Here is a 27,996-nt window from a genome sequence, read left to right as displayed (position 1 = left end):
GTTTGGGGATTTAAATGTATTCTTATTAATTGATACAGGGGCTGCACACGCAGTGGTTAGCTCTGTCGCCTCACAGCTAGAGCGTTCCCGAAGGGGGCCTTTCTGTGTGGAGATGCATGTTCTCCCCGTGCATGTGTGGGTTCTTTCAGGGTACTCCGGCTTCCTCCCACAGTCCAAAGATGTGCTCGTTAGGTTCATTGGGGAATCTAAATTGCGTGTAGGTGTGAGTGTGAGCGTGAAATTATGTCTGTCTCTATGTGTCAGCGGCGCTGTAATTGAGTGGCGATCAGTCCAGGGTGCACCCCGCCTCTCGCCCAATGACAGCTGGGATTGGCGCCAGCCCTCCGTGACTCTGCACAGGGTCTGTTTTCCAGTTGTATTAATGCTTGGTAAAATCTCTAAGGACAAAAACCATAATGATGCTCCAATAATCAACAGGCCAAGTTTTATATGTTCTATATCAATTTGAATTGTCCAGAGTTAACTGAGTGCATTACCTCAATGTCTGTACCTATATGTTCAAATTCGAAGTAGCCTACTTGTATTTTACTTTACTTACAAGTATTTTTTTTATTTTCTTACTTTGTATGCTACTTCAGTCCAGTGGGAAATTGTATACTTGTTACTCTACTACATGTTTTTGACAGCTTTAACAAACAGTTATAATTTCTCAGTCTGTAAAACATGATGTTTTGTTATAAATTTAGTTACCAACAGTTTATACAAGTACGGCTGAGACGGCTTATTGATTATTTGATTTACAGAAGAAAAATGAACCATCATTTTGATAATCCTTATAATCCTTATAAGTAATGGAAGCACTTCCTGGTTCCAGCTTCTGAAATGTGGTTTCTGCTTTTCCTTTTATTATTTTACTTACTTGAAAGTAATCTTAATTATTTAGAGGTTTGGACTGTTGGTTGGTCTGGACAGCCTACACATATTACAAATAACTGGTTATGTGAGCATGTTTATAGCAACTTTCTGCAATGAAAAAGAAATTTAAGCAACAAGGTCATCATCTTCCAAAGAGGTTTTTCGTCTGTAACTCAGTGCACTTCTTTCAGGGAACTAATCTGGCCAAATTAATCAAGGAGTTATTGATTGAATTCCACCCAATTGCAGCATTTGCTTTATTCCTTCTTTAGAAAAAAAGACCCCCAAACATAAATCAAAAACATTAACTTTGGCTGCATTTTAGACCATAACAGCTAAAAATGTCAAGAGGTTTGGTGCAGCAGGTCAAACGCTGTGTAACGTTGTCTGAACATGTCGGCCGGTCGCGTGCCTTTAACTTATCATTCTTCAAGAGGACAGCTCATGAGTGTGTTTGTGTGAGGGTGCCGTGTGTGTGTGAGGGGCTGGGTGGGGGGTGGAGGGGGGGTGTGACTCTGGACAGCTGGCTTCCTTTCTCTCCCAGCATCCCTCCTCCTCTCCTCTCTGTTTCCTCCTCTCTGTCAGACATTGTTTCACAGCAGAGCACGGCAGACCAGCTGGATGTAAACTCCTCAACTGAATGGATCCATACTGATGTTTTTGGACATTTGGATATGAACTCTTTTACCTCTTTCAGTGCTGACTGTCTGTCGATCAAACACTGAGCAGGAACTGACTGCTGTCTGGTCAATAACAGAGCAACATCCTTTGGACAGACTGTGTTAACACCGGCACGGTACGGTTGCTTTAACATTACTGGCTATAGTCGTAGTAGTATTCATTGTAGCAGAAGGAGTTGTTGTTATAACAGTATAACTATAATAGCTGTAAAAGTAGTTGTATCATGAGTAGAAAGATTTTTATTATTGCTAAAATTGTTGATATTTGCCTTAAATTAAGATGATTGAATTATTCTTCCTCCTTTTGTCTCCACTTTTTCGTTCTGTCACCTCCTCTCCTGTTCTCCTCACATCTTCCCCTTCTCCTCTGTTGTCCTCTACTTTTATCTCTCCTCTCTTTTCCTTATTCTCCCTTCCCCTCTTCTTTGCTTTCCTTTCATCATTCCCCCAATTCTCTCATTTCCTTCTGCTCTTTCCTCCTCTCTCCTCCTTCTTCCTCATCCACCTTCAATGATCTTCTGTTTCCTCCTCTCCTCTCTTCTCCCCTCCTCTCTTCCCCTCTTTGCTACTCCTTCCCCTTCATCTCTCCTCTCCTCCTCTCCCCTGTCTCTCGTAGATGTTGACCATCTCTGTGCTCCTGCTGCCGTTGCTCCTCACCTCTCCACCCGTCTCCTCCTCTCCTCTGGCCAAGGTAAACTGTTGAAACCAATACATTACATTAGAACCATTTGCACATGACGACATGAGAAATGTATCCTGTAATTATGAGGATGATGAAGATATATATGTTTTATTTCTTAGTTTAATTAGGTAAAGAGATTTTAAAGGTGAACATTGAGCCTGACAGGCTGGAGTTGGGAGTGTTTTTCACCTCAGGGTTAGAGAAAATTTCCTCAATGACATTTCCAGTTTTCACTTTTCTTCATCACCTGACTGTAAATCTTTCACAAGCTGTAACTCAGAGAAGACTAATGCTGACCTCTGACTGCAGAAAATGAGCTAAATGTGGAAAATCCCCTGCAGTGTGAGAGAGAGAGAGAATGTGTGTTACCTGGGGTCAAGGTGTTACACGTTTTAGGAAGGTATGAGCATGTGGAGAGGAAATATGTTCTGATTTTTTAAAGGAACATAGAAGCAGCACAAACACACACACACACACACACACACACGCACACGCACACAGATACAGGCAGTGAGCAGGTCCTCAGGTATGTGTGTGATTATGGATGTCAGCAGTGTATCTCTAATCTCGGCGCCTCCAGCCGTGGTTTAAACACTCGTCTGTTTGTTTCCTCTGCAGCTGTTTTATCACCTTTTAGTGGAAACTGCAGTCAGAGGAGAAACTCTGATGTTAATTTAAGTTGTTGTTGTTTTTTGATCAAACTTTTATCCTTCACTAAAGCAAATCAAGAGAAAAAACTAATACAAAATTCAATTGCATTACTGCAGATAGTTGTAGACATAGCCCTGATAATAATATATTCTTGTTAATACTTTTGTCTGACCCTGTGTTAATGTTTGTGGTAGGCTACACAACAGCTCATTTCACTTTCTATCCAACATTAAAAAAGAAATAGGTAGGTAGAGTAGGTAGAATGACCAATACTACAGAAAATAACATTATTTTCTCGTAACTTGAATTACTTTATAACAAGGGAACCTATATTAAAATCAGAATCCGAAATATTTTATTAATCCCCGGGGGGAAATTTGGGCGTTACAGTTGCTCTGACACAGAGAGGCATAGAGAAATATATGGCATAAAAATAGAAGAAGAAGTAAGAAAAATGTAAAACATGTGCATTATATACAACAAGATAAGAGATAACAACAGAAGAGTAAACTTTGTGAGGCACTGAAATTTGAAAAAATAAGTTAATTGTGTTTATGTTGACAGTGACTGTGAAAGTGCCAAAGAAAAAGTAAAGTAGAAATGAAGAGCAAAACACAAATAAAAAAGGCAACGTAAAGATTGGATTGAAAGGGGAAGTAAAGGGAAGCAGAAAAAGAAAATAATGGCGGACAAATCAGGGGCAGAAAAGATAAATGAAAAGTCAAAGAGGAAGAAAGCAGCAGCAGAGACAGCGATTCAAATTCAAAAGGAGGAAGATTCAGAAAGGGGAGGACAAATAGTTTTACGACAAAAACAGGGTCAGACATGCACTTGTAATTACACCAAAACACCACTGCAGTGTGTGTGTGTGTGTTTTGCCCCAGTCAGCTGGTTGCTAACAGCAGGTTTTCCGTGTAGCAGATGTCAGCTGGAGGCGACAGATGTAGCTCTCGTGTGTGTTTGGTTCGCTGACCTGTAAGTACAAAGGAATGTGTTTAAATTAAATGGTACACGATCTGTTAAGGTGTGTTAATGTTACTAAAACTAAAAAGAAAAAAACTTTATACCTGTTTGAAGGATTTAACGTTGATTTAACTTAATGCAGAATTAAGTTTTTAGTGCTGTATTAAAGTATTACACAGATCGGTATTACAACTTTTCTTAAACAAGAGGCACTTGTTCCACAAAGCACAGTATAAACTCTACTCGACTCTGCACAGCCCATAAGACCTGCTCACTGCTAACCTCTACATTAACATATCAGCATGTAAACCTTCCATTAGGATCAGGTCTATTGCAGGACTGTTATATTAGACTGATTTTATTCAGTTGTACCTAACACACTGGCAACTGAGTATATATGTGCAGGAGGTTACAGGGGTTATGACTCGGAACTCCCCTTGGGCTCGGGTCCTTTTGTGTCAAGTCGTTCCCAATCTTTCTTTTCATTCATCTCCTCGCTATCAAATAAAGCATAAAAATACTCCAAATTTGGAGAAAAAAAATGTTGTTTCATATAAGAATAATTAGACCAACGTGGGTCTTATTTTTTGGCCAGTATTCATATTTAATAACATTTTACTCACTTCATAACTGAGGTCTTGAAACATTAAATTTCTGATTTTAACATATTATTCAAGCTTTTCATTTGGTGGGGAAATCGGATATTTTTCTCATATTGAAGTTTGACCTGTGGTACTTACCATAGTTGAGTGTGCAGACAGTTTTTCACATTCTGCGTATGTTTGTGGGATTAGTTTTAAAGCTTCAACATTTGTATTTATGGACCCTGCGAATGCCGACATGTCCCCTGATCTAGGCAATGTTCTAAGTTTGAGACTGAAATGTTTCATAACTGACAGGAAATGATGGCAAAGGAACAAAAATAAAAGGTTTTGAAGAAGGAAAACTTAAAATGGGTCGTAGCCTACCGCTGTCCAGCTGCCTCAACAATGTGTGTGCGAGTCTGTGTGTTGAGAGGGTCATTGTCATTCAAAACGGCATGCGTCTCCCCCAGTGGGAGGTTAAAGGTCACCATCTGGAGTCTGAAACACACATACTCACACACACGTTGCAGTCTTTATATTATAAAACATAAAACTACCATGAGAATGTGTAAATATCTGTGAATTTGACTCCCTGTGTGTGCGTGTGTGTCAGGATGAGTCAGTGTGTGCCAGGACGTCCTGTGGTGCAGGTCGGGAGTGTGTGTCGACCGACAGAGGAGAACCAGTCTGTCGCTGTTTAGAGGTAAAGTCTAATGACACTTGTTTAAATAAATAAACTTGCTTTGTGTGCTCAATCTTCAGACGTTAGCATGTAGCGCTTAGCATCGCAGTACAGCTCCACAATGCTGTTACCTGTAGGCTCACACTGTTCCTCATTTTGTGTTCTTCCAAACTTGTATTTGTTTTTTTGAGTTCAAACTGACAAATATGGTCAAATGCAAAGCACTATGAGTCCCAGGACTGTGTACTCAGTACGGTTTTTGGCTTGTAAAAATGGCTGTCAAATGTAAGCATGCTTCACCTGGTTGCAATTGAACTCTAACCACTACAAAAGATAAATAGAGCTAAATTGTAGGCCGCAAAGGTATGTGTAAACCCCAAAATGGTAAACTGAAAAACTTTAAATTAAAATATGTCTACATGATTATAATCAAATCCTTGCTCATTTTAAAAGCACAATTAAATTAAAAAAAAAAAACATTAAATAAAAATAAGTGAATATATGAGGTTTTATACATCTGACAAACACACTGTATGTGATGCTTTTTTTATCCACCTTTAAAATGGCAAAACAATTTTTTACATATAATTTACTCTCACATACATAATAAATACATCCACATACAGCTGTCTTCACCTCTGCTGACCCTCATTTCCCTCTGCAGCGCTGTGATGGCACGGAGAACTGGGTGTGTGGCAGTAACGGCAGATCGTACAGAAACCACTGTGAGCTGCACAGAGACGCCTGCATCACACACACCAAGATACATGTGGAGCACCGAGGAAACTGTGTAGGTCAGTGCACACACATGCACACACACACACACACGCACGCACACACACACACAGGCACGTTGTCTTGTGAGTATGTGTATGTGAGTTTTAAATGTGATCTGTGTGTTTGTATTTGCAGAGAAACCACCAAAGACCGATGTGAGCCCCAGTAAGTCTGCAGCTTTTGACAGAATATAAAAAAATCAGATAATGTCTGTGTTCATCATCAGTGTATCCACACTATTACTTTGACATTTTATTGACAATAAACCTTTGATGTGTTTTGTTTGTTCGTGTAGTCGTGTGTTTCCTGTCTGATCGTGATTGGCTGAGAGAGAGAGTGATACAGTGGATTCAGGAGGAAGTACAATCAGAAAGCCCCGCCTCCAATGTGTCCTCAGCCAACGAGCTCCTGAAAACATACTTCAAGGTCAGAAAACTTTTTACATCTATAGCAGGCACCATTTTTTTCTAGCCTGGAACATAATTTTAAACCATTAAAAATACCGTTCAACAACTTGTTAATTCTGAGACAGCTGTTCTCCTGCTCTGTGAGATGTAAAGGATGAGAGCATGTATGATGTATATAAGATCCAATGTGTGTTTGACTGTGCTTGTGTGTTACAGATGTATGACGACGGGGATTCAGTGCTCGATTCCAAAGAGTTCCTGAGCTTCCTGAAACATAACGACTCGGCCCTCAACCTCACATACTCTAACACTGTGGAGACCAACCTGCTGCTCAGGTAAAACTTAAAAAACTTCTACTTAGGGAGAAATACAATAGTAAAATACACCTTTGTACATACAAGTCCTGCATAAAAAACTTGGTATTATAAATTCAGAATAATGTATTTTATTATACTGGATTATTGTTGATGCATTTATGAAGTAAATCTTTCAGCTTGTAAAGGTGAACCTGATTTTAATAACATGAAAGTGAAGTACAATACTTGCCTCCTGAAATATAGTAGAGAAGAAGTATGAGTTGCAGAAAATGGAAATACTTAACTAAAGTAAAACTGTAGCCTACTTGTACTTTCGTAAATAGTTTTATGTGATACCTAAATACAAATGTATATTCCTTTACTTTGGCTCCATTCTACTTTTTGCTTTCATCTCTCATATACTGTCGTCACTTAGAAATACTATTCTCACGATACGCCATAGAGACACATCAAACAAGAACAAAAGATTCATATTGAAACTTGCACCAGCTAGAGGCTTGACACAGTTTATTATGAGTAAATCAGTTTCCATCTTTTTTACCTCAACCTTTTTAGCTTTGTGTGCAAAATACTGGCTTAATTCTATGGGTTGTAAATAAGATTTTCTGAACAAAGGTGCACAGTTGGTCTTTAAATCCTCAAAATGGATACATGTGTAGACTCCTTTATAACCATGAATCACTCTCTGTCTGTCTCTCAGGTCTCTGTGTGTCGATGCGTTGATCGAGCTATCGGATGAAAACGCAGACTGGAAGCTGAGTTTAAATGAGTTCATCAACTGTCTGACACCCACCTACCATCCATATGAGAGAAGTAATAACACACGCACAAATCTGTCACGCAATGCTCAGGTCAAATATGAAAAATGAAATGCAAAACATATGTCTAATATTCACCCATATGTTCCCTTTGTGTGTGTGTGTGTGTGTGCACGAAGAGTGTGCTCTGGAGGATGAAGTGTTCGAGGACGGAGCTGAAACTCGGATGGAGTGTAACAAGTGTGTGTGTGCGTGTGGAAACTGGGTGTGCACTGCTCTGACCTGCACTGGTGAGCACAGACACACAATAAAAAATACATACTGTGATAATGTCTTTCCCCTCTTTTTGGGCTCTTTCTTTGCTATTCCCTGATGTATTAAACCTTTGTAACATGATCACGTGTATTCCAGGAGAGCATCAGGTAGAGGAGGATGTGAAGGAGGGAACAGAAGAAGAAGAGATGACGGAGGAGGAATGGAGCAGGAGAGTAGCTGAACTCAACGCTTTGCAGGTGGACAGTCTGAAATAATACAATGTTCATTCTTATGTAAGTTGTTTTATAATTACTCACAAACTGTGACCTCATGACACAAATAGACAGTTTATTTCATAATTCATAATTTAACATTAATACTTTATTTCATTCGAATTATGTTTTGAAAACGCTTTCAATAGTTTTCCGAAGTAATAAAAAAAGGACCATGGATTATGCCTGATGTCTAAAACTTTTAAACTAACAGTGTCATCATTTAGAGCTGCATGATGGATAAAAAAAATATACAAACTATAGGCAGTACCTAGAGGTCATTAAACGCCTCTTGTACCTGTTCCAACAGGAGACCTTCACCATGGAGACCTGAGGTCACGCCCACTGCACCGTCAACTGCAACTCCTCTTTTGTTTTTGATATGTTTCTGTTTCTGCTTTAATTCTTAATTTGAAAACAAAGATTGTTTCAATTTTGGCAAGTTGCTGTTTTCTTTGTTAGCATGTAATTCTGGCTGTTTTTAGATAGTTCAACCCTTATTATCATTATTTAATATTTTAAAATATTTTAATTTAGGTCACTAAATTAGAAAAGAAAATCCAACACACCAATCATTCTTAGAGTTACTTGAAATAGCATTTAGAGGCAGGCCAGACACTCAGGAGGTTGTTTCAGGGTTAATTGTTTCATTGCTAAAAAGAGATTTTATATTTTTTGTATTCAGGTTGTAAAAATAAATGCTTTTGAATGTTTTTTTTATGTACAACTGTTGCTCAAAAAAACCCAATAATAAACACTTATAAGTGTAATAAACATGAAAAGGTAAAACTACCAAATGAATTTAGTTGGATTATTTATTTATTGTTTAACAGAATGTCTGCATTGATTTATTGAATAATAAATAATAATAATTAAGAAAAAATGGGATAATAAATAAGTGCAAAAAAAAAACACATCATCACTGCAGTATATAGAAGTTTAAGTTTCTGACAAACCATTAAGTCAAGTTTAAGGATTCATTTTTACAGGGGTGTGAGAATCTGAATACAAAGCAAAGTTGATGTCTAACAACACATCCGATCATCAGTAGGGCCTCCACACAGGCTCCTCCCCTCTCATAGAGAGCCCCGCCCCTTCAATATAATTGGTCAGTGCTGTGACGACGCTGCGGTCCTCCCCCAGGGTTTGGTGCAGTTGGTTTGAGCCGTAGTAGAAGCTGCCTGGTTGGAACGGCGCACTGTGGCTCAGCGGAGGGGGAGGATGAGGAGAGGACAGGTAGGAGCTGTACGGTGAGGGCTGAGTGGAGTAGGAGAGGGCAGGCAGGTGGTGCATTCTGGGACTTGGAGTGAAGGAAGAAGTCAGAGATGTTACCTGACCCAGGAAGGACGGCTCATTGGTCCACAGTGAGGAGGGAAAGGATCTACAGTCTGGAGAGAGACTAAGTCAAGAGCTTGTCAACACAAACACCAGAAACATATACTTAAGTATAAGCCCCTCGTTGACCCCGGAACAGCAATGCTGGTAGGTCAAGCATCAACATATATTCAGCAGTAAGGATTTAAATACCTGATGATGAAGAGCTGCTGCTGCTGGACGATCTGTACACTCCTGACTTCACCTCCTTCTGCCTCTGTCCTGAGAGAGACACACAGAGAAGAAGGAAATCACCCTCACTGAAAGCTTGGATAAAAACCCAGCACATTATTCTGTGTGGTGTGTACTAACGTCGTGGCAGCCGCTGTCCATCCACAGTCACCTTGATGGCTCTGTGTAATGTGGCGATCTGAGGGGGCGAGGTGAGCACATTGATGGAAACTGTGAAACTCTTGCCTGAAAAAAAAAACCACACAAACACAAATATTTATAGGAAAATGATAGGAACTATAAAAGCAATATAAGCAACAACAAACCACTGTTACATTTAACATTAGTTTAAAGACAGAGGATAATTTTGGGGGGAGTTGAATTTTCTTGAACTTGTTGTTTAGGGTCTTATAAATAAACTTAAGTTGCCTAATGGTCAATTGATGGATTGAAACTTGTGGTCCTTGATGTTTAGCTTATGAAATAGTAAATACCAAAAGGAATAAATCAATGGAGGAGAATGTGAGGATGAAAGGCTACCACATTATCGATACCAACACAGGTCTCTTTTAGACAATGCTTATATTAATTATTGTATCAGAAGGGAATGTGTCTATTTACCTCTCCCACTGCGACCTATGAAGCGGAGGTCATTGAAGTGGGCATAGCCTTGTTTCATGGTTGCTGTTGCATTGCGTAGCTCAGCGCTGCTGTTGTCTTCATTGCCAGCCATCACTGTGACGACCACACCGTCTGGTACGTCATTCCCGAGGGCCACCACCTGCAGGATGGAGAAAGGGGAGGACAGGTCCTTTAATCTAGTAGAAGGGGTTTGTACAGAGTTTGACAAAATGTTCAACCTTGAAGGCAAAACTCAAAGGGGAAAATCTTCACATTTGATGACATTTGACAGTATGATAGTATAATAGTATGACATCAGATAGATAGATAGATAGATAGATAGAAAGATAGACAGACAGATAGATAGATAGGTGGGTGATTCCTCACAGTAAAGGCTCTCGGCAGGGTCTTGTTACACCTCCAGTGCTGCGGCAGGCTGCTGCAGAGGAAGTTTGGACTGTCAGTCTGTACCAGGCCTCTAGGTGGCGCTGTGCTGCGCTGGTGGAGAGACCTCAACTCCTGGCCGTCCAGCTGGGGGTTGGTCGGTGATGGTGTTGGCCTACACTTCACCACAGGTTCTAAGAGGGAGCAACAGCGATATTTATTTATTTATTTTCATCTATTTTTTTGGGAGGGGGGGAGGCACTCTGAACTCTTGGCCATGTTAGCCTTTAATATGATTGTGAAATACACATAAATTCATATCAAATAGTAATGAGCTTGTTTTTAAGATATAACAAAAATGTAAAACAGTAAAAATAAAACAGCAATTGACACAATGGAAATACTAGTCTTTTACAAATTAAGTAAGCTGAAATAGTTAATGCACCTTACCTTGATATGTACAGGGATTTGTCTAGCTATTTTTTGGCTAATTTGATAAAAGCAGCAGTTGAAAATGTTTTTTTCTTCATCACGAGCTAAATACAACTGTATCAACATATCATATGCCGTCATTCCTCTTCTAGTTGGGTTTTTTCTCAAACTTAAAACTAAGAATTATAGTAAAATATAACTTAATAGCTAAGTACTTCAATAGGCATTGCTGAGAGGACGTTTTTGACCAGAACACGTAGAAAACTACAAGAACCAGGGCGTACAGCGCACTTCCTGAAACATTTTACGTCATCAAATCGCGTCGAATATTAAGCTAAATGAAAACACTCGTTAGGAGCAGCTGAAGCGTTTTCCTGAGCAACTTTGGTGAGTAGTGGTTTTTCATGATTTTCGGACCTTTTCCTTCCCTCTCCGTCACTCTGCTCCTCTGTTCCTCCTCCTGTCTGTCTTTCTCTTTGTTCTCTTCGCAGATTTGTGTTTTATTCACCGCAGTGTTTGAATAGGAGGGAACTGCGCTGTATTATCATTCAGATTCTACTGCCGGAGGGGAAGTTACTGCGGTCACACCACCTGTCCCCTCTGTATTGGTTTGTGTGTGTATGTGTGTTATTACCATGATTTGCCTCAACTCTGTTCTGCTATCTTGTTATTTTAAGCTCTTGGCTCAGCTTCTGTTTTTTACTGCACAGCTGAAAAGTTTTGTTTGGTTATGTGCACAGTACAGACTATATTTAGAACAGTGATTTCTGATTTGTTCACATTGACAATTGTATCGTTGTTAAGGTTGTTAATATTATATTGCTCATCAAAATATAGCCAAGTGCAATATCATAATGCCAGTGGCTGAAATATTCTGATTAAAGTAAAATGTGTGACAAAACATCAGCCATCTAACTGCATTCGAAAAGAAAGACTTTGCAAGATCTGATCTTGCACATCCAGTCTAGTTGAAGATTTAAACATGTGAAAATCAGAGCATCAAAGCAGAAAGAGATGTGAGCAGTTTGTGTGAAGTGAAGATAATAACCTAAATATGGCATGAACTCAGTAATGATGTAGCCTTATTGTTTACAGGTTGGAATAGTTGTGCAGCGTTTTCATTAAAAGGTGTTATATTGATCATGTCAATATTACACTCCAATATAGAGCAGATACTGTCTTTGAATAGACAATATATGCATGTGATGTGATGTGATTTTAAAATTCTTTTAAAATGAGTTGGGTTTTTTTAGTTTAGTAGTGCTTTATTTCTATGTTTTGATCATATCATCAGGTGGGTTATGAGCAGTCCAATGGCTGGCTCCGCCGCCTCCAGTTCTAAAGACCGTCCAGTTTCCAGGACCAGCTTCATTCCAGAGCTACAGAGCATGATGTAAGACACATACAAACACACACACAGACACACACAATAGATGACTCACCCCAGTATAGCATTGGGTTGGGGCTGCTGAACAGACTGTTTGAAGCCATAGAAACCTGTTAAACAAATGAATAATCACATGGGGAAATGTTTTGGCTAATGATACTTCGCAAAAACCAAACTGCCTCCGGGAAATCAAACTTAAAACACACATGTCCTAAAATGGTCCTCAGCAATTCATTTTGATAAATTAATGTTATACACTCAAAGCATTGAAACACAAAAATTACTTGCTGATTTACTGACAGAAATATAATTTCAAATACGAAAGTTATCATGACCTAAACATTCGATAAAATATCCATGAACTGCTGGCATTATAAATGCATGCTCAATGAAAAATAGTTGCTTACATGTTTGTGAAAGAAATATAACACTACCATTAAAGAAAATCATCAGACAGTAGGACAGTAAAAGGTAATCAACATATCAACAATCTGACGTATAGAGCTGAAAGGGTTTGACGAATAATTGATGACTCGATCAGCAACGATTCAATTTGCTTCTGTTTTGATGACCTATTTATCACTTTTAGGCAACAATTAGCTAATGTTACATTGTTTAAGTGTCTCGATTATAAGGATATTTTGTTTTACTTTTTATGACAGGCAGTAAACTGACTACTTTTGGCTTTTCTGTCTCACCGTTGGTCGCACAAAACAATGAGAAGATGTCCACCAAGGTCTTAGAAAATCACGATCTACGTTTTTCACTATTCTCTGACATTTTATAGTCCAAACAAGCTCAGTTGCAGCCCTTCTTTCTAGTAGAGGACAATAAAAAAACTACAGTTTAACAAAAGACTGAAGTACTTTTTCTTTGCACAAATGCCTTCTTCAAAAAGTTATTTTCACAAGAACAATACCACAAGAAATAATCTTCTGAGATTTTGAGCAAACAATATGATAAAGTAGAAAAGGACAAAGACTGTTATATTACCTGGCTTATTGTAACTGACAAAATCTTAGTGGAATATGTATGTATACAAATTTGCAAAAAAGTACCTGTTCACATTGATCTCATGGTTTGACAATTTATTTTTTAAACGATACAAAGAAAAACTTCATGCAATCGTTTTTCTGTCCAAAGATAGGTCATCCTGCTGTTTTTTTAAGAAGCCACATGTGTTGTCTGGACTCATAGTAGTGTGAATGATAAAGTGTGTGTGTGTGTGTGTGTGTGTGTGTGTGTGTGTGTGTGTGTGTGTGTGTGTGTGTGTGTGTGTGTGTGTGTGTTTTGGGGTACTCACCATATGTTGTGTGTGGGCTGCAGAGAGACGGTGTCGGTGGTCAGAGAGGCTAAAACCCAACTAAACCCCAAAACCTAAAACTAACACTGTCTGAAGCCAAACTCCGAACCTGAGGCCAACCTGCCCACAGCCCCTCAAACCAAAGCCGAGCTCACCTGTGTGATTGATGTCTGCAAACAGCCAATCACAGCACAGATAGGGGGGAGGGGTTGGGGGTGCTGTCAGGTGAAAGAATAGGTGGAGAGATGGAGGCAAAGAGAAGAAATGAGAGAAGGAACGAGCTTCAGGATGTGGGTTAGTCTGCCATCATGGAAGTGGCTTCTCTGGATGCAAATTGAGGTTCGGCCAAATTGTGGTCAACTTGTGTGACCTCAGTGTGTGTGTGTGAGGGCCAGAGAGAGAGAGAGACAGATGAAGAGAGAGACATATATGTACCTACGTATACATTTGAGAGTTTATGTTAAGGGCACATTTGGTTAGTCACTGGTGCAGTAGTTGCTAGTACATTACAGAATCAAACAATTATACATGACTGTGGTCTAATCATGCCTATCTTTAGTGCTATTATTCATTGGCTGGTTGGTTTTTACAAGGCACTTAGGTGCTTATTTAATATAAAACATGCATTTAAGTTTTATTTGTCTTCAGTTGTTCGTTGCTCTCAATTTTATACACAGAAAAATCAAGCAGACAGACATAGACATGAAGGTAGTAACAGGCGGAAGGAAGCAATTAGAGGCAGGTAAAAAAATATATATTAATATAAAAGGTAAAACAACAACAACATATAAATGTACCTAAAAGTAACAATGAACAATAACAAAAAAGTTGAACTGCTGTAAATGTGTGCACTATGCAGTAATACATATTTAATGATGAAAGTAATAGATCACTTATATGCACAATGAAGAGGTTTGAAAAAGAAAGTGATAACTTGCTCATTACATACAAATACAGATTAATAAAGTCCCCATAAACAGAGAATGATAAATAAAAAGACATCTCATGTGTCAAGTGGTCTCTGTGAAGGGATCCCTCAGACCTGTGGTGAAAAACGATCACATCAGTACACAAAGGATGAATTCTCTCCAAATCAAAGAATTGAATATCAACACTTTTACATTAATGAGCTACTTGTAATAATGCTCGTTGACACCTGCAGGCTTGCTTTATTTCATACATTCAGAATGAACGACACATGAAACTCTGCCGGTGTCAACATAACTCAGATTAATATTTTGTGTGTGTTTCAGGTTTGCTCTGGGAGACGCTCGCAGGCCTCTGCACGAGACAGCAGCTCTGGTGGAGGACATTGTGCACACACAGCTCATTACTATGGTAACTAACCGTTCTCTCACCCGGTCCAGAAGTAGAGCATTGCGGGTGGTCACTACTTTGAATATCTACAAACAAATCTTCCAGTTTAATTAAACATGAAAGCCATCAACTGAAATTCTTCTTCCACAGCATCAGTTTTAATAACTTCTGCTTTTTGTACATTTGACAGATATATTTCTATTCTATTCTCCTGACATATAAAGATTACAGATTAGACCTAAAAACATACATTATTGTATTCAGTATATAGTATTTGAAGGACACAACACTTACCATTAAGACAGATAACCCTGCGTAATTCACTGTGGTCTCTTCATGTTTTGTGTAAAACTGATAACAGACTCCTTATTTTTCTCATTGTGCTAACTTTGATTTCAGAAGGTTATAATCAGAAGCATCAGAGCTGTAAATGTGGCCCTAACCTTTTAAATGACATGAAAACGAGTATAACTCATGGCCTGTGTTGCTAACTGACCTGATGTGATTGTTTTATTGATCAGCTGCATCAGGCCTGCGAGGGCGCGGCTCTTCGTGGGTCGAGGGTCATTTCAGCCGAGGACATCCTGTTCCTGATGAGGAGGGACAAGGTAAACAAATCACAGGGGGAAAACTATTTAAAATAAATCATCAATCTTAACTTGTTTGTAGCTTTGAAAATGAATTTAAACTGTTAATACTGATTCTTTTTTCTGTTCATCCTGTTTTCTTTCTGTCTGCTGTAATGTCTCCTGACCAGAGGAAGGTGGGGAGGTTATTAAAATATCTGCAGTTCAGAGATTATAAATCAAAACTACTCAAAAGTATGGAGGATGAAGAGCCGCAGCAGGAAACGGGTAAATACATGTGGAAATTAACAGAAACTTTATCATCAGCTCACATATACCAAACATCAGATTTTATTCTTTTGGTGTGTGTTTGCATACATTGTGGGATTATGCAGGTGCTGCTGCTGCTGGTGGTGGTGTTGCCGGTGGTAACCAGCGGAGGCAGCGATTAGCCCAGGATTTTCTGGTGTGGATGGATCAGACCGGCGACCTCCTGTCGTTGGCTGAGCGACAGGAAGTAGACCCTGTCAAACAGGAGAGGATAGAGGTCAGAGGTCATCCTTGTGTGGTCCCTGACACATTAGACGCACTGACATGTCTGTTAAAACATAAATTGAGGTTCTCTTAAGACTGTCAGTGCTGAAGATCGAGATTATTTTTATAATTATCACTAACTGTGTTTTGGATCTCTGTCTCGTCAGCGTTTAGAGCGACAGACTCGAGCCATGGACCAGGCTCAGTACTTGGAGTTCTGTGAGAGTCGACAGCTCAGCTTTGGTAAGAATTCAATCTAGTTTGAGGAAGATAAAAACCAATGACATGCAGCTTGTATTGCGTCAGACCTTTTGAACTGTGTCATTTCAAAGCCAGTATTTTTCATTTTTTAATATGAATATGAATATTTTCAGCTAAGAAAGCGTCAAAGTTTCGGGACTGGCTGGATTGCAGCAGTTTAGAGCTGAAACCCAACAGCATCGCCATGGAGATCCTGTCATACCTGGCCTATGAGACTGTTGCCCAGGTAAGGTGTTGTGTAATGATGTAGCACATATCCTGTCAGTTTCTCCATCTACTTTATATGTGTTTCATTAAAAACTTTCCGGTGTTATAATCTGTCCATCCTTTTTGTTCTCCAGATTGTGGATTTGTCTCTGTTGGTAAAGCAGGAAATGGCAGCAAAGACGAATCCCATCAGTCATGTGATCTCCGCCAGCTACATCCACTACAACACTCACGCTGAGGTACACACACACACACACGCACACACACACTCACTGTATTTTTCTCACACTTAGGTGTCATTTAGTTACCTTAAACATAACTGTGTCTCCACCAGGTAAAAAAGGATCCAGACTCACCTGAAGCCACTCCCCCTTCCACTCCAGGCTCCTCCCACTCATCAAAGCCCCTCCAACAGGGTAACGGCAGCCTGGACAGCCGGGCGAGACAAAGGAAACGCAAAAAGGTTTGTATGTACACTGAAATACTGGAGTTAGTGTGGAGTTAAATTGACAATTAATCATAGTCACATAGAGGTTGACACACGAGTGAGTGTAAGACTGAACAGTTCTCATGTCCTGAATAAGGATAAAAACTTGTCCTTCACCATGTTCATCCTCTCAAGGCTGATCTTTTTCATGTATTTTTAAGTTCTTACTTTAAGCAGAAGACACCGGAACACTGTAAAAACAGTTATATGTGTGTATAATATATCTTTAACGTTTTTCACATGTTCTTATAAATAAAACAAAGGGATTCATGTGTGTCCTGTTTCGTATTAACTGTGTTATTTGTTTCAGAGCTGTCCGGCTACAGTGGAGCCTCCCAGTGGAGCCATCCAGCTGTGTCACATCAGAGAGGCGATCAGAAGATACAGCTACAGACACACAGTACGTACATACATGTTACTCACTTGAGGCTGAGTCATTCCTCCTCCTGTCTCAGGACTGAAATACAGAGACGGCATTGTTAAATTGATTTCAAAGCTGATAAGAAGCTTTTGTAGTTTTAGTCTAATAAAGTGGGTATTCCCATTTAGCAGGATTTTATTTTTCTTTCACTCAGTTTCTTACCAAGTTAAGAGAATTTCATGATAAAAATTCTTTATCTTTGGCTCTTTCAGGCTGCAGGTCTGTTGTCTCTTATATTTTAAAATTAGTGACACTTTTACTTCACAGCCAGAACAGACAAAATGAAAGATAACATACATGGACATTAAACTGTAGGAAGCACTAAAGGATATGCAGTTGAGTTGAGGTTCTCCACGGAAATTTCAAGCTCCTAAAAGTTGTATATGTTTCGACCTACAAAAGCTGCAAAATTTTGAAGACAAAATGTTGCTGTGTTTGTTTCCAAACTATAGTGTGGACAACCTCTTGTTTTTGAATGCTGCTATTAAGATTAGACGTAGGTAAAACATGTAAACATATCTTCTTCTTTCTCCGTCAGAGTGCTTATTGGAGGAGTGGGATGACTTTCCTCGCCTGCTGAAGATTCAACACACCTTTGTTTCACCTGTACTAATTATCTTTTTGTTCCCCCTTTTTTTAATAAAGACTTTTCAGTAAGCTTGTGTTTGTGTTTCAGACATACAGAAATGTTCACAAATGTTTTTTTGTTGTTTTTAATGGTTATATCAAATGTACTCAAAACAAAAGCATACAGCAACTTTGTCATTGTTGAAAAGAAACTTTATTGGTCACTAATACAGAAACACAGGGGACGAATGAGCATGCTCAAACTCAGCTTGTGACATCATAGCAACATGAGCACATGGAGGCGGGGCTTATCTCTGGAATTTTACGTGAACATTGTTAAATGACATTAATGGTTCAACACGATGACTGAGCGCTGAAGAGAGAAAACTCATTTGTGGTTCTGTTTTTGTTTGTCAGAGCAGCTCTTAGCTTGAAATCTCCACGACGAGTGTGTGTGTGTGTAGTGTGTGTGTGTGTACGAATGTGTGTGTGGCTCAATATTTCTGAGCACTGTTGATGAGAGCCTCCCTCTCCATCAGCACCTCTCCGTATCTCTGCTGAAGTTCTCTCTCTCTCTCCATCTGCCTCTCCACGTCCTCCCGCAGGGCCTAGAACACACACACACGGACATGAAATCTAACTGTGTCGCGCTAAAAATATTGTTCTCACAGCGGTACTGAGATTCAGAGATGTTGATACAACAGAATAAAAGGATATACTCTGTATAAGGCTGTTTCTAGAGTCAAAGCTGAAGTCTTGACAATGCTTTTTCTCTGACCAGGAGAATCAAAGAGATTTAATTTAAAATGATAAAACAAGGAGAAACAGCGATTTGTTTTTCAGATTTAAGAAGCTTCAAACAGGAGTTGTTTAAGATTATTAGTTCGATAAAATACCTAAATGATCAATTATCACAATTTACTTTTATTGTTGAAGGGAAAATGTACAATATTAAACATAGGTGTTGCCATTTGATGTAATTGTGCCAGTAGTTTAAAGATATAATCTTTAAGATTTTCATGTAAATAAATGTCTGTTAAGTCGCTTTCTATCGCCGAATGAGGTAACACAATGGTGACTGAGCCTATGGCCCACTGATGAAAGCCTTTGCATTTGCAGTATATAGTATTATTATGGAATGGGTGTCTGTGGCGACATTCATGGAAAATAATCAAGCGGCGCCCAGTTAGTGACGCGTTTTCCATCACCCAGTGGTTGGTCTGACAGAGAGGGTAGGCGGAGCTAAGCGGCTGCTTTTCCGGTCTCTGCAAGTGTTGCGAGTAAACAGTAATCTACTATGGCTGAACAAACAAAGAAAAGATGGATGACTACAGATACAACTTCAAATATAAGTGGAAATCCAAAGAAAAAGAAATAAATTCAACGCTCAGATGAAGGGAAACAGTCTGAAAAGGAAAGTGACCGTCAGCGAGGAAAATCAAGAGTTACAACTGGAGACAACCGTGGACGTCTGAATATGTTGGAAGTGTAGTCCCACAATTACAATTACTTATCGCCACAAAGTGCCACCAAAGAGAACGAAACTGAAATATTTTTATTTTGCTTAAAGGCAACAAAAACCAACATTGAGAAGATTAAATGTTAAACAGAACATTGTAATGCAGATCAGCAGGACCCTGACCAGCCTAGACAAAATAAGGAGTTAAAACTTAAGACTTATGTCGCTTGGACTTGGTTTGTAAGCATTTTGGTCAATATGTTAAAGTGATCTGACTCGAGGAGGCTGTAAACTGAATGGTGATATGCATGTGAATGTGAATATACTAACCTCTTTTCTCCTGGGAATCGCAGTATCCTCTTGCTTCTTGAGCTGATTGAAGGTCTCGAGCTCTGTGGCCGACTGCTCCACCTTGTGGACAGCACAAGCATAACGTTTGTTTTACAAAAATACATTCATACTACAAAAACGTTTCATGAATGGATCCTTCAGCTAATTATGCCAAAATATAGGACTGACGGGTAGATAAAATATGGCCGTACAATCTATTAAGCTATGACAGAAGAGTAAACAGGGATGTGATTTTGTTTTACAGGAAACTCTTCCTTGTTGCAGAGGTTAATCCCTGCAGACATTCAGTACCTGTTCCCAGAGTTCATTGTGCTGCTTCAGGAGCCCCAGCGCTCTGGACTGAAACCCTCCGAGTAGGATTTTCAGTTTCTTCTCCAGTTTAGCTGCTTTCCGTGCCTCTGCTGTCATGTGACCACGGTTCACCTGAAGGGAAACGCATACAGTGACGTCAGTGTTTAGAGCAGAGCTTCAAAGTAGCCCTTCATAAAGATTTCGCTGCTTTAAAATGGAAAGTGAATAAGTCATGTTCTGTGAGCTTTCTGTGCGTCTGTGTGCTTCTCACATCTAGTTTTTTCTCCAGACTCTCAATACGGTCCTTCTTCGATGCCAGGTTAGCTCGGGTGTACCTGTTCTGGGCTGGTAGATATAAAACCTGCAGACAGAGAGGCAGACCAGATAAACATCTCCTGAAATGCATTCATGTCTTGTGAAGATATGAGCAGCTAAAGGCCGTCTATCATCAGGGAAACAGAATTCTATTATTGTGTGATAAAGGGAAGCTCACCTGTCCGTAGCATTCCTCCCACACCTGGCTGTAGGCCTCCATGCTGAGATCACCGTGACCCATTCCGGCCTTTACCACCTCCATCTCTGCCGACAGGGCCAACTTTGCCTGTTTCACGCCACAGAGAAATAACATTATAACAACTGCTGCGGATACACAGTATATCTGCATAGAGGTTGATGTTGCAACTAGACATCCATCACTAATAAGTATGTGTCACACTTTTTGAACACTTTCTGTTATCAACAGAAACAGTTTTGGTAATCAGTTAATTGTTAATTGTAGATTGTAAACTGCTGAACACTTTTGATGACGTGTGTGTGTGTGTTACCTGCTCCATCTCCTCCGTGCTGACTGTCTTGTACGGGTGTGTTTCCAGGTATGCTATGTGTGACGCATTGTTGGATGTAGAAGCGGGGCCTCTGGCTTTGCTGCGCTGCAGCTGACTGGCTGTGAGGGCTGACGGGTGGTGCAGGCAGTCATAGTGCAGCATGGTGATCATTTCCTGTTTGATCAGCTCCTCGGCCAGTTGCAAGTCCAACAGAGGCTCCATGGAGGCAGGACGGAGGACGGACTCGTTTACCTGCAGAGACCAACATTTCAGTACAATAAATTTCCCCCCCTTGAAAGCCAGCTAAGGGTAGGAGTTAGATGGTTTTAAATAACGACTGCGACCAATTTAAAATGTTTGTAAATTTAAGAATCATCTGATTAACCAAACAGAAAGTAAATGTGTTTGTTACCTCAGTGGGTCTGGGGAGATTCCTCTGAATAGGGGTGTGTCGCAGCTTCAGCTCCTTCTCTCTTTCTGCCGTCCGTACAGCCTGACACACAAAAAAACCTTTGTTTATTTGATGTAAAGGTAAACCCATTGGTGTACATTTGAGTTCTTGTCATCTAGAGGGCATCATGCACCACATCATGTTGTTCCCTCTTAACAAAAACTTGCTCGTCACAGCATTGTAGTGTGCACATACCTGCTTGCGCGCCTCCACGTCTGCAGAGTCCTCTATGAATCCCGTCTCTGTCTCTGTCTCTTCAAGCTCTTTTTCTGCGTTTTCAGGAAGAACAATCTCAAAGTCGTTCTTGGGAACAGGAAGTGACATCAGACCCTGCCTCAGCTGCTGCAGGCTTTCTCTTTGCTGTGAGAAAGAGGAGGGAGACGGCAATTAATTCACTGTACAGCGTCAGAAAATGTATATTAATGTTTAGACTCTATATATTCACAAGTGTTTTAACTGTGTTTCATGTGTACAAGTGTGTACTTACCAGATGTTTAGAAAATGCAGGGTCAGCCAGTTGCTCCTCACTGTTTATATTCAGTTTGTCTCTGAGCGGCGTACGGCTGGGGGTTAAGCCTGGGGTAGTCGCCCCACGTGGAGTCATTGCTCCTCCAGGCTGAGGTGTCATGCCCTCTTGCCCCTGACCGGGTCCAGGAGTTCTGTAAGGGACGACAATCAATGTTAACATCTACAGTACCCGATGGTTTGTGTTATAAACTGAACAGAGATGATGGCGCACCAACCTGAAAGGTGTGCTGAGAACAGTGTTTGGTGTTTGTATCTGCTGGCGCTGAGGTGTCACTCCACTGAAGTCGCTCTCATGCAGCGGCGTGTTGAGGCCGCCCTTCAGAGGGGTGTCGATGTTGGTCAGGGCCATCAGATTCTGGGCTTCCTGCAAATACACACAGACAGGTATTAATATTTAACATAGAAAGTTTCATAGGATACAGTGGATAGATATTAGATTCATTTAACATCACAGCAGCAGTACACTAACAAACCCCCGCTTTAAAGTAAAGTCAACTATCCCTGTGTTCAGTGTGTGTGTTACCTGCAGTATCCTGTCCTGCACAGCGGGGGTGCGTGGGGTACGTAGCCCCGTTGACATGGTGTTGGTAACGCTGTACTCTGACAGGAGGGCAGAAGAGGCGGAGTTTCCGCTTTCGCTCTCCTCTGCAGCTTGACGGGCGACCTCACTGGCGACACCCAATTTGACGACTTCCTCCAGCTCAGCGTCACTGATCTGTGAAGAACATTAAACGGTTTGAAACAACTCCAGTGTCCTGAAATGTATCTGACATTATCAGATAATAGAGCAACACAGGTGTTGCTACTTAGTGGTTACCTGTGGCGTAGGTAAAACCAGTTTGGAACGTTTCTTGGTGAACTCGGCCACGCCGCTGGTCTGCAGGATGGCAGAGGGGAGATCGCTCTCTTTCTTCTTCTTGATCTTCTGCTTATCTTTCTTCCTCTCTTTCTCCTCTTGCTCACTAACCACAAACAAAAAAAAAGAATAAAGACCATATTTGTATAAAATTGTTGTGTCTCACTTTTTTACCCCAACTGTATGCGTTTAATAAATATGGTCTTTAATGTGACTGACTTGCGCAGTTCTCCGTCCAGGTGCTGCTGTCTGAGTCGTTTGAAGTTTGGCTCCAGAGGGACGTACTGCTCCATGCTGGTGTCGTAGAAACCCTTAAAGGAAACAAAGTTAAACACTTGATAAATCACACAATAAAATTTAATCTGAATGCTGTTCTGCTGTTTTGGGTTCTGATCAACATGAACAAAAAAAACCAATAATGGTTACCTGAGCGGGTTTCTTTTCAAAGGGGATTTCAGCGTTGTAGTCTACTCCTCTCTTCTTCTTCCTCTTCTTCTGGACATCGATACCTGCAGCTCTCAGCTCTCTGCGCTTCTGCAGAGCAGCCAACCGTCTGCAGCAGAAAGTGAGGCACACTCAAGTATTTCTATAGTGATTTTTGTGGGCTTTATCATCCCTACACTAATAACTTAAGGCATCATGCATGGAAAAATGAGGAATAATATTTTAAGGAAACTGTTTGACTGAATACATTATAACCAAGCACATTAACATGCTGTGTGTCTGAGTGTGTGCATCTAACCTGGCTTCTTCCAGCTGTTTCTCTCTGGCCTTCCTCTTGGCTTTCTTGCCCTGGGTGTTGGCCAGACGAGCCCTGGCCTCTGACAGCATCTCCAACTCATCTACAGAGTGAGATACAGACAGAAAGAATTATTCATTGGTAAAGACACATGCATTTCAGTTCAAACTCTCCTACAGCCACAAACATGCAAAAGAACTTGGATTTGATTCCTTTGAACTTTTAAGATATCCCATAGGATGACTGCCCTTTGATTTTACTGCACACTACTAGAAAAAAGTAGCTATTCCAAGCACCAGGGTGCATTCTGTTCCCTGGACAGATTAAAGTTCAAACTAAAGTTTCCTTAAAAAAATCAGTCTTGCCACCATCGCCTGCAGTGATTTAACAAACCTTCGTCCATGTCCACAGGGTCAGGTCTGGCAGGTTTAGTTTCAGGATTAGGGTCGATCTCTCCTGGTTTTAACTTCCTGGGGTCGTCTCCCACTTCTTCCTCATTGTCTCTTTGTGCGGCCTTGTCTCTAAACACACACATACAAACTAAACATTAGCTGTGAATCAACAGCAAATGTAATAATCTTTACACACTTCAGTGGGTGGTCCAGGAATTGTGTTTCAAATTATATCACAATCTAGTTCAAGCTTTCGGAAGAGCCTGCTTATATTTGATAGTGTTATAATAAAAATATATACATAAAGTATATGTAGGTAATAAATGTGTTAAAAATCATACAGCAGGTATTCATAGTGCTCCAGACACTGGGCAGCAGTGCGTCCTATGATAGGAGCAATGGTCCTCCACTGAGTTGGCATCAGCTTGGCCAAATGAAGCAGCTTCTCCTCCTCTTCTCTGGACCATTCTGTTTTCTTGATGCTGGGGTCCAACCACTCGTACCTGCAAACAGACATTAACACTTATTTAAAATGTTATCTAACCGAGATCTAGGCACACTTATACACAGCTCCATACATACATACATACATACATACATACAACATCAGACATAATCACATAGATTTATTAAAATAAATATTTTCCAAACGGAGTTTAATAATTATTCATAAGATTAATATGGTACAAAGTGTAGTCAAATGTATGAATGTTACCTTCTACACCTTGAAATTAACTGAACAAAAGGATGGACATTTAGTGCTATTGCCATCACATATCCCTGCATGAAGGCTTACCATCTGGCTTTACACTGTTTGGCAGACTTGCGATGCAACAGTGAGGCAATACGAGACCACTGGTTTTTCCCATATTTCATCACCGCTGCCTTGAGGATCTCATCCTGCATAAATGAACAGTTTGGGAAAGACACACACAGAAAGACAGGCACAAATTAATTCAAGTACACATGTAATATCTCGCCACGTCTCTGATTCTAATCTGTTTGTCTTTCAGAATTTACGGTAATAAACACAGATCATAAGGTTAACCTCATCAAAATGACACAATCCTATTACTGACAAGCATTTTTACTTATATTCTCACTTCACGTTAGCTGACTTGCTAACATTTGCAAGGTGTTGCAGACAACAGTTGTTTAAGGATGTGGTAGCCAACTTTATGGACTAAATACGTTACTATTTACAGTAACGTGAATAGTTTACTTCAGCAGTAAATGGTATCATCAAAAATGTACCAAACTTGCAAAGCAGCCTAAATCCCGATAAGTGAGCAGCTAGCGTTATGCTAACCCAGACTTATAGGTTTAATATAGGTGGTTAGCATTATGCTAATGCAGCTAGCCATGTAAACACGTACCTCAGTGTTGCGCCAGACGCCTCCTTTTATCATAATTCTCGGCATCTTGACGGCTTGTTGTTCTCTCCTCCCTCAGTAAAACACTATTATTCCTGATTCTCAGCCAGTCAAGAAGACAACTGGCGTTCACAATTTACACTCAAACTTGATCCAACACAGAGAAAATGCGAGGGAGCAACGAACGTGCACCACACCGGAAGCTTGTGTCGCAGAAATCCACCAACGGATCCGTCGAAATGTATTCTGGGTATTATTCTACTGCCCCGAGTAACTTGCCCCGAGGTATTACAGTCTATGGGTATTACAGATTAAAAATCTGTTTTAACGAATTCCTAAGAACTTTGTGGCTTAAACGTTTTAGATTTCTCCACCCTTAACAATACGTTCAATATCAATTGTCGGAAACCCAACTTTAATTAGGAATTTTATTCCTAGTTATTTGTTTTCTAAACTTGGAGACCTTTGTCTTACTTTGCAGTTATACTTTTGGAAAAAATCCTTTTATCATCTTTTTTTTAACAAAGAAATGCTTCATTTGTGGGCTTTAATACACCACAGATACTGGAACATAAATTCATTTTATACAAATGGTTGTTTATTTTGTGCATTTAAGCAGAATTTAAGCTTACAGATTTTGCATCTCTGTGTTTTTTTTACACATCTCTGAGGCCTGAATCACAGCAGTATTAATATTCAGTACGACATCCCTCCCTCTCATGTGATGTTGCTTATCTTGATATCTTGAATCCTAATCCTAAAACAGACTTTAGCAGGCTTTATATTAGGATGTTTATATTGTCATTTCCATCACTTTTATGAGATTGAAAAGACATGGTCTTTGAATTGACAATGCCAGAGTTATAGATTCATTTTAACAATATTTTATATATCGAATAGTTAAACTTAACACTTCATCAGCTGATTTGTGTTTATGGTATAAAGGTCAAACTTTGTTAACACAACCTTGGACTTTAAGTAAAGTGGAATTGGTGCTGCACTGAAACTGCAGGCTGTCTCACAGGTAGCAAATTACATTGATCTATATGTATTAACTATCATAACAGCCATGTACTGTGAGGATGATCTTTGTCCCTCAGAAGGAAATGGATTGTCTTCTCCCTTTTGGCCTGCAGACCTCAGATATGATCATTTTCCCACCAAAGTTGACCACAACAAAGACAGACATGTTGGTATTGAAAATCAATTAGCATATTCAGTACTGATCATGTAGCTCCCTCTAGTCGACTTCATCTTCGATAAAAGCTTCAAATGATAAAAACTAGATTTAACAACAGAGTTCATCTGTTTATCCAATTTAAAATCACAGCCCACTTTGACGCCAAGGTTGGTAACGTAGGTTTAACATATGATTGAAGGGTGCCCAGATCCATAGGAGGAGCATCACAGCCACCACTGGGTCCAAACACCATAACTTCAGTTTTACTTTCATTAAAATTTAGAAAGTTTAAGGCCAACCAGGCTTTGATGTCCTTTAGACACTCAAGCAACAGCTTCAGGGAGCTGCCATCATTTCTTTTAAGTGGTAGGTAATTTTGCGAGTCATCTGCACAAAGGTGGTAAAACATGCCATGCTTTTTTCGAAAATCAGACCCAGAGGGAGGAGGTATAGGGAAAAAAGAATGGGCCCAAGAATTGAACCCTGGGGGACTCCACATGGTAGGTGGGCAATAGAAGATGAAGAGTCACCTATTCTGACTGAGAAACATCTCTCAGACTTAACTTAAATAACACTACCTGAACTTATCCTAACTTTACTTAACTAATACTAACTTAACGTATACTAACTTAACGTAAAGGTATAATAAGTAGGATTTTAAAAGGAGAGTTCTAAAAACTTTGTATATTAACAAATTGTATGCAAATGCATGTGGGAACCTCAGAAAAAGAAATCAGAAAATGTCCAGAGAGTCGACCCATCGCACCTTACTGCGGACCTTCCCCTACCTAACACCTCTATCCCTAAATACTCGAGAAAATAGAAAACACCTGAGATTTCAATGTATTTGCATCATGACAGAAAACATAATTCTCAAAGCAATAACCCCATACTTTTCACTCCTCATATGCCCCTGTTATAAACCCTTAAATGTTACTCATGCAGTTATAGCAAACTCAAAAACTAAAACCCAAGCATTATTACTAGGATTGTCACTAACATAAATGTCCGATTTTCATTTTGCATGCACTAGTGCATAATAAAAAGTACAAAGTAACCATCAATATCACAGATTACAATATAATAAAACAACATCCAATACTGTAAAAATGTGTAGAAAAAACATGTTACCATATCAGACTGTTGCTCCTCAGCAACATCTTCTTCAAGTGTAATGTACTCTCAATGTCATTTTTAAAACAGGGTGTGTTGTTGTTATAGTCCTTGTTCAGGGTCCTCTGTCCATTTTCATTGTCCATGTTTGAAAGTTTGAGTCCATTTAGGCGGAGGATCTCTGGACAAGCAGTCACCCTCAAATTGATCTCCCACATGTTGTCCTGGGAAGAAAGAAATCACCAGCCAGTATCTTGCAAAAACATCAAATGCAGTATATTGTAATTAATTTTCACATTATTCCAATTTATGATTCACTTTTCCATTTCCCCCTTTAACCATACTGATCCCCATACATCAAACACTCAACATCAAAAAGTTATAAGACAACATCAAAAATACATGTCGAGATAATAATAAAGTCAGATATTCAAAATGGATATTCCTCAACCATTATGCCACTTCCTCCTCATCTTCACTCTGTTCATCCCTACGTAGTAGCG

General features: G+C 39.8%; 4 protein-coding genes across 6 annotated transcripts; 2 read left to right on the top strand and 2 right to left on the bottom strand.

Annotated features, from left to right (window-relative positions):
• The first annotated feature begins 1,659 nt into the window (after positions 1 to 1,659).
• LOC138588732 (follistatin-related protein 1-like) lies at positions 1,660 to 8,258 on the top strand. The gene is made up of 11 exons (XM_069658976.1): positions 1,660 to 1,672; positions 2,173 to 2,247; positions 5,050 to 5,139; positions 5,783 to 5,912; positions 6,031 to 6,060; positions 6,191 to 6,321; positions 6,519 to 6,637; positions 7,320 to 7,432; positions 7,557 to 7,667; positions 7,789 to 7,925; positions 8,215 to 8,258. Exons 2-10 carry the CDS (start codon positions 2,173 to 2,175, stop codon positions 7,905 to 7,907), a joined length of 918 nt encoding a protein of 305 aa, XP_069515077.1. The 5' UTR covers positions 1,660 to 1,672; the 3' UTR covers positions 7,908 to 7,925; positions 8,215 to 8,258.
• A 690-nt stretch (positions 8,259 to 8,948) lies between these two features.
• Positions 8,949 to 12,377, bottom strand: runx2a (RUNX family transcription factor 2a). The gene is made up of 6 exons (XM_069658847.1): positions 12,329 to 12,377; positions 10,458 to 10,648; positions 10,071 to 10,230; positions 9,591 to 9,695; positions 9,432 to 9,500; positions 8,949 to 9,292 (listed from the first exon to the last, which is right to left on the bottom strand). Exons 1-6 carry the CDS (start codon positions 12,375 to 12,377, stop codon positions 8,949 to 8,951), a joined length of 918 nt encoding a protein of 305 aa, XP_069514948.1.
• Positions 11,220 to 18,026, top strand: supt3h (SPT3 homolog, SAGA and STAGA complex component). Of its 3 annotated transcripts, XM_069658846.1 has the most exons (13): positions 11,255 to 11,273; positions 11,378 to 11,504; positions 12,181 to 12,279; positions 14,830 to 14,914; positions 15,415 to 15,501; positions 15,651 to 15,747; positions 15,855 to 16,006; positions 16,161 to 16,236; positions 16,368 to 16,480; positions 16,596 to 16,700; positions 16,796 to 16,924; positions 17,259 to 17,348; positions 17,908 to 18,026. In XM_069658846.1, the coding sequence occupies exons 3-13, from the start codon at positions 12,188 to 12,190 to the stop codon at positions 17,947 to 17,949; spliced, it is 1,068 nt and encodes a 355-aa protein (XP_069514947.1). In that variant the 5' UTR covers positions 11,255 to 11,273; positions 11,378 to 11,504; positions 12,181 to 12,187; the 3' UTR covers positions 17,950 to 18,026. The 3 variants fall into 3 exon arrangements, with proteins under 3 accessions (XP_069514945.1, XP_069514946.1, XP_069514947.1); XM_069658844.1 differs by lacking the exon at positions 11,378 to 11,504 and having other exon boundaries at positions 11,220 to 11,273; XM_069658845.1 differs by having other exon boundaries at positions 11,229 to 11,504.
• Positions 18,027 to 18,094: 68 nt separating this feature from the next.
• cdc5l (CDC5 cell division cycle 5-like (S. pombe)) lies at positions 18,095 to 25,399 on the bottom strand. Its single transcript, XM_069659289.1, has 19 exons — positions 25,204 to 25,399; positions 24,624 to 24,727; positions 24,169 to 24,330; positions 23,829 to 23,956; positions 23,439 to 23,538; positions 23,123 to 23,249; positions 22,916 to 23,007; positions 22,658 to 22,802; positions 22,364 to 22,555; positions 22,056 to 22,204; positions 21,800 to 21,971; positions 21,508 to 21,672; positions 21,274 to 21,354; positions 20,862 to 21,113; positions 20,531 to 20,638; positions 20,309 to 20,398; positions 20,038 to 20,169; positions 19,726 to 19,806; positions 18,095 to 18,544 (listed from the first exon to the last, which is right to left on the bottom strand). Exons 1-19 carry the CDS (start codon positions 25,246 to 25,248, stop codon positions 18,431 to 18,433), a joined length of 2,439 nt encoding a protein of 812 aa, XP_069515390.1. The 5' UTR covers positions 25,249 to 25,399; the 3' UTR covers positions 18,095 to 18,430.
• Positions 25,400 to 27,996: the final 2,597 nt, after the last annotated feature.

This window comes from Semicossyphus pulcher, unplaced genomic scaffold (genome assembly GCF_022749685.1).
Source record: "Semicossyphus pulcher isolate SPU_LCO1_2020_fin unplaced genomic scaffold, fSemPul1.0.p SCAF_12, whole genome shotgun sequence".
NCBI lineage: Eukaryota > Metazoa > Chordata > Actinopteri > Labriformes > Labridae > Semicossyphus > Semicossyphus pulcher.
The sequence above is the reverse complement of the archived record's forward strand: the minus strand, read 5'-3'. Positions and strand labels throughout refer to the sequence as shown.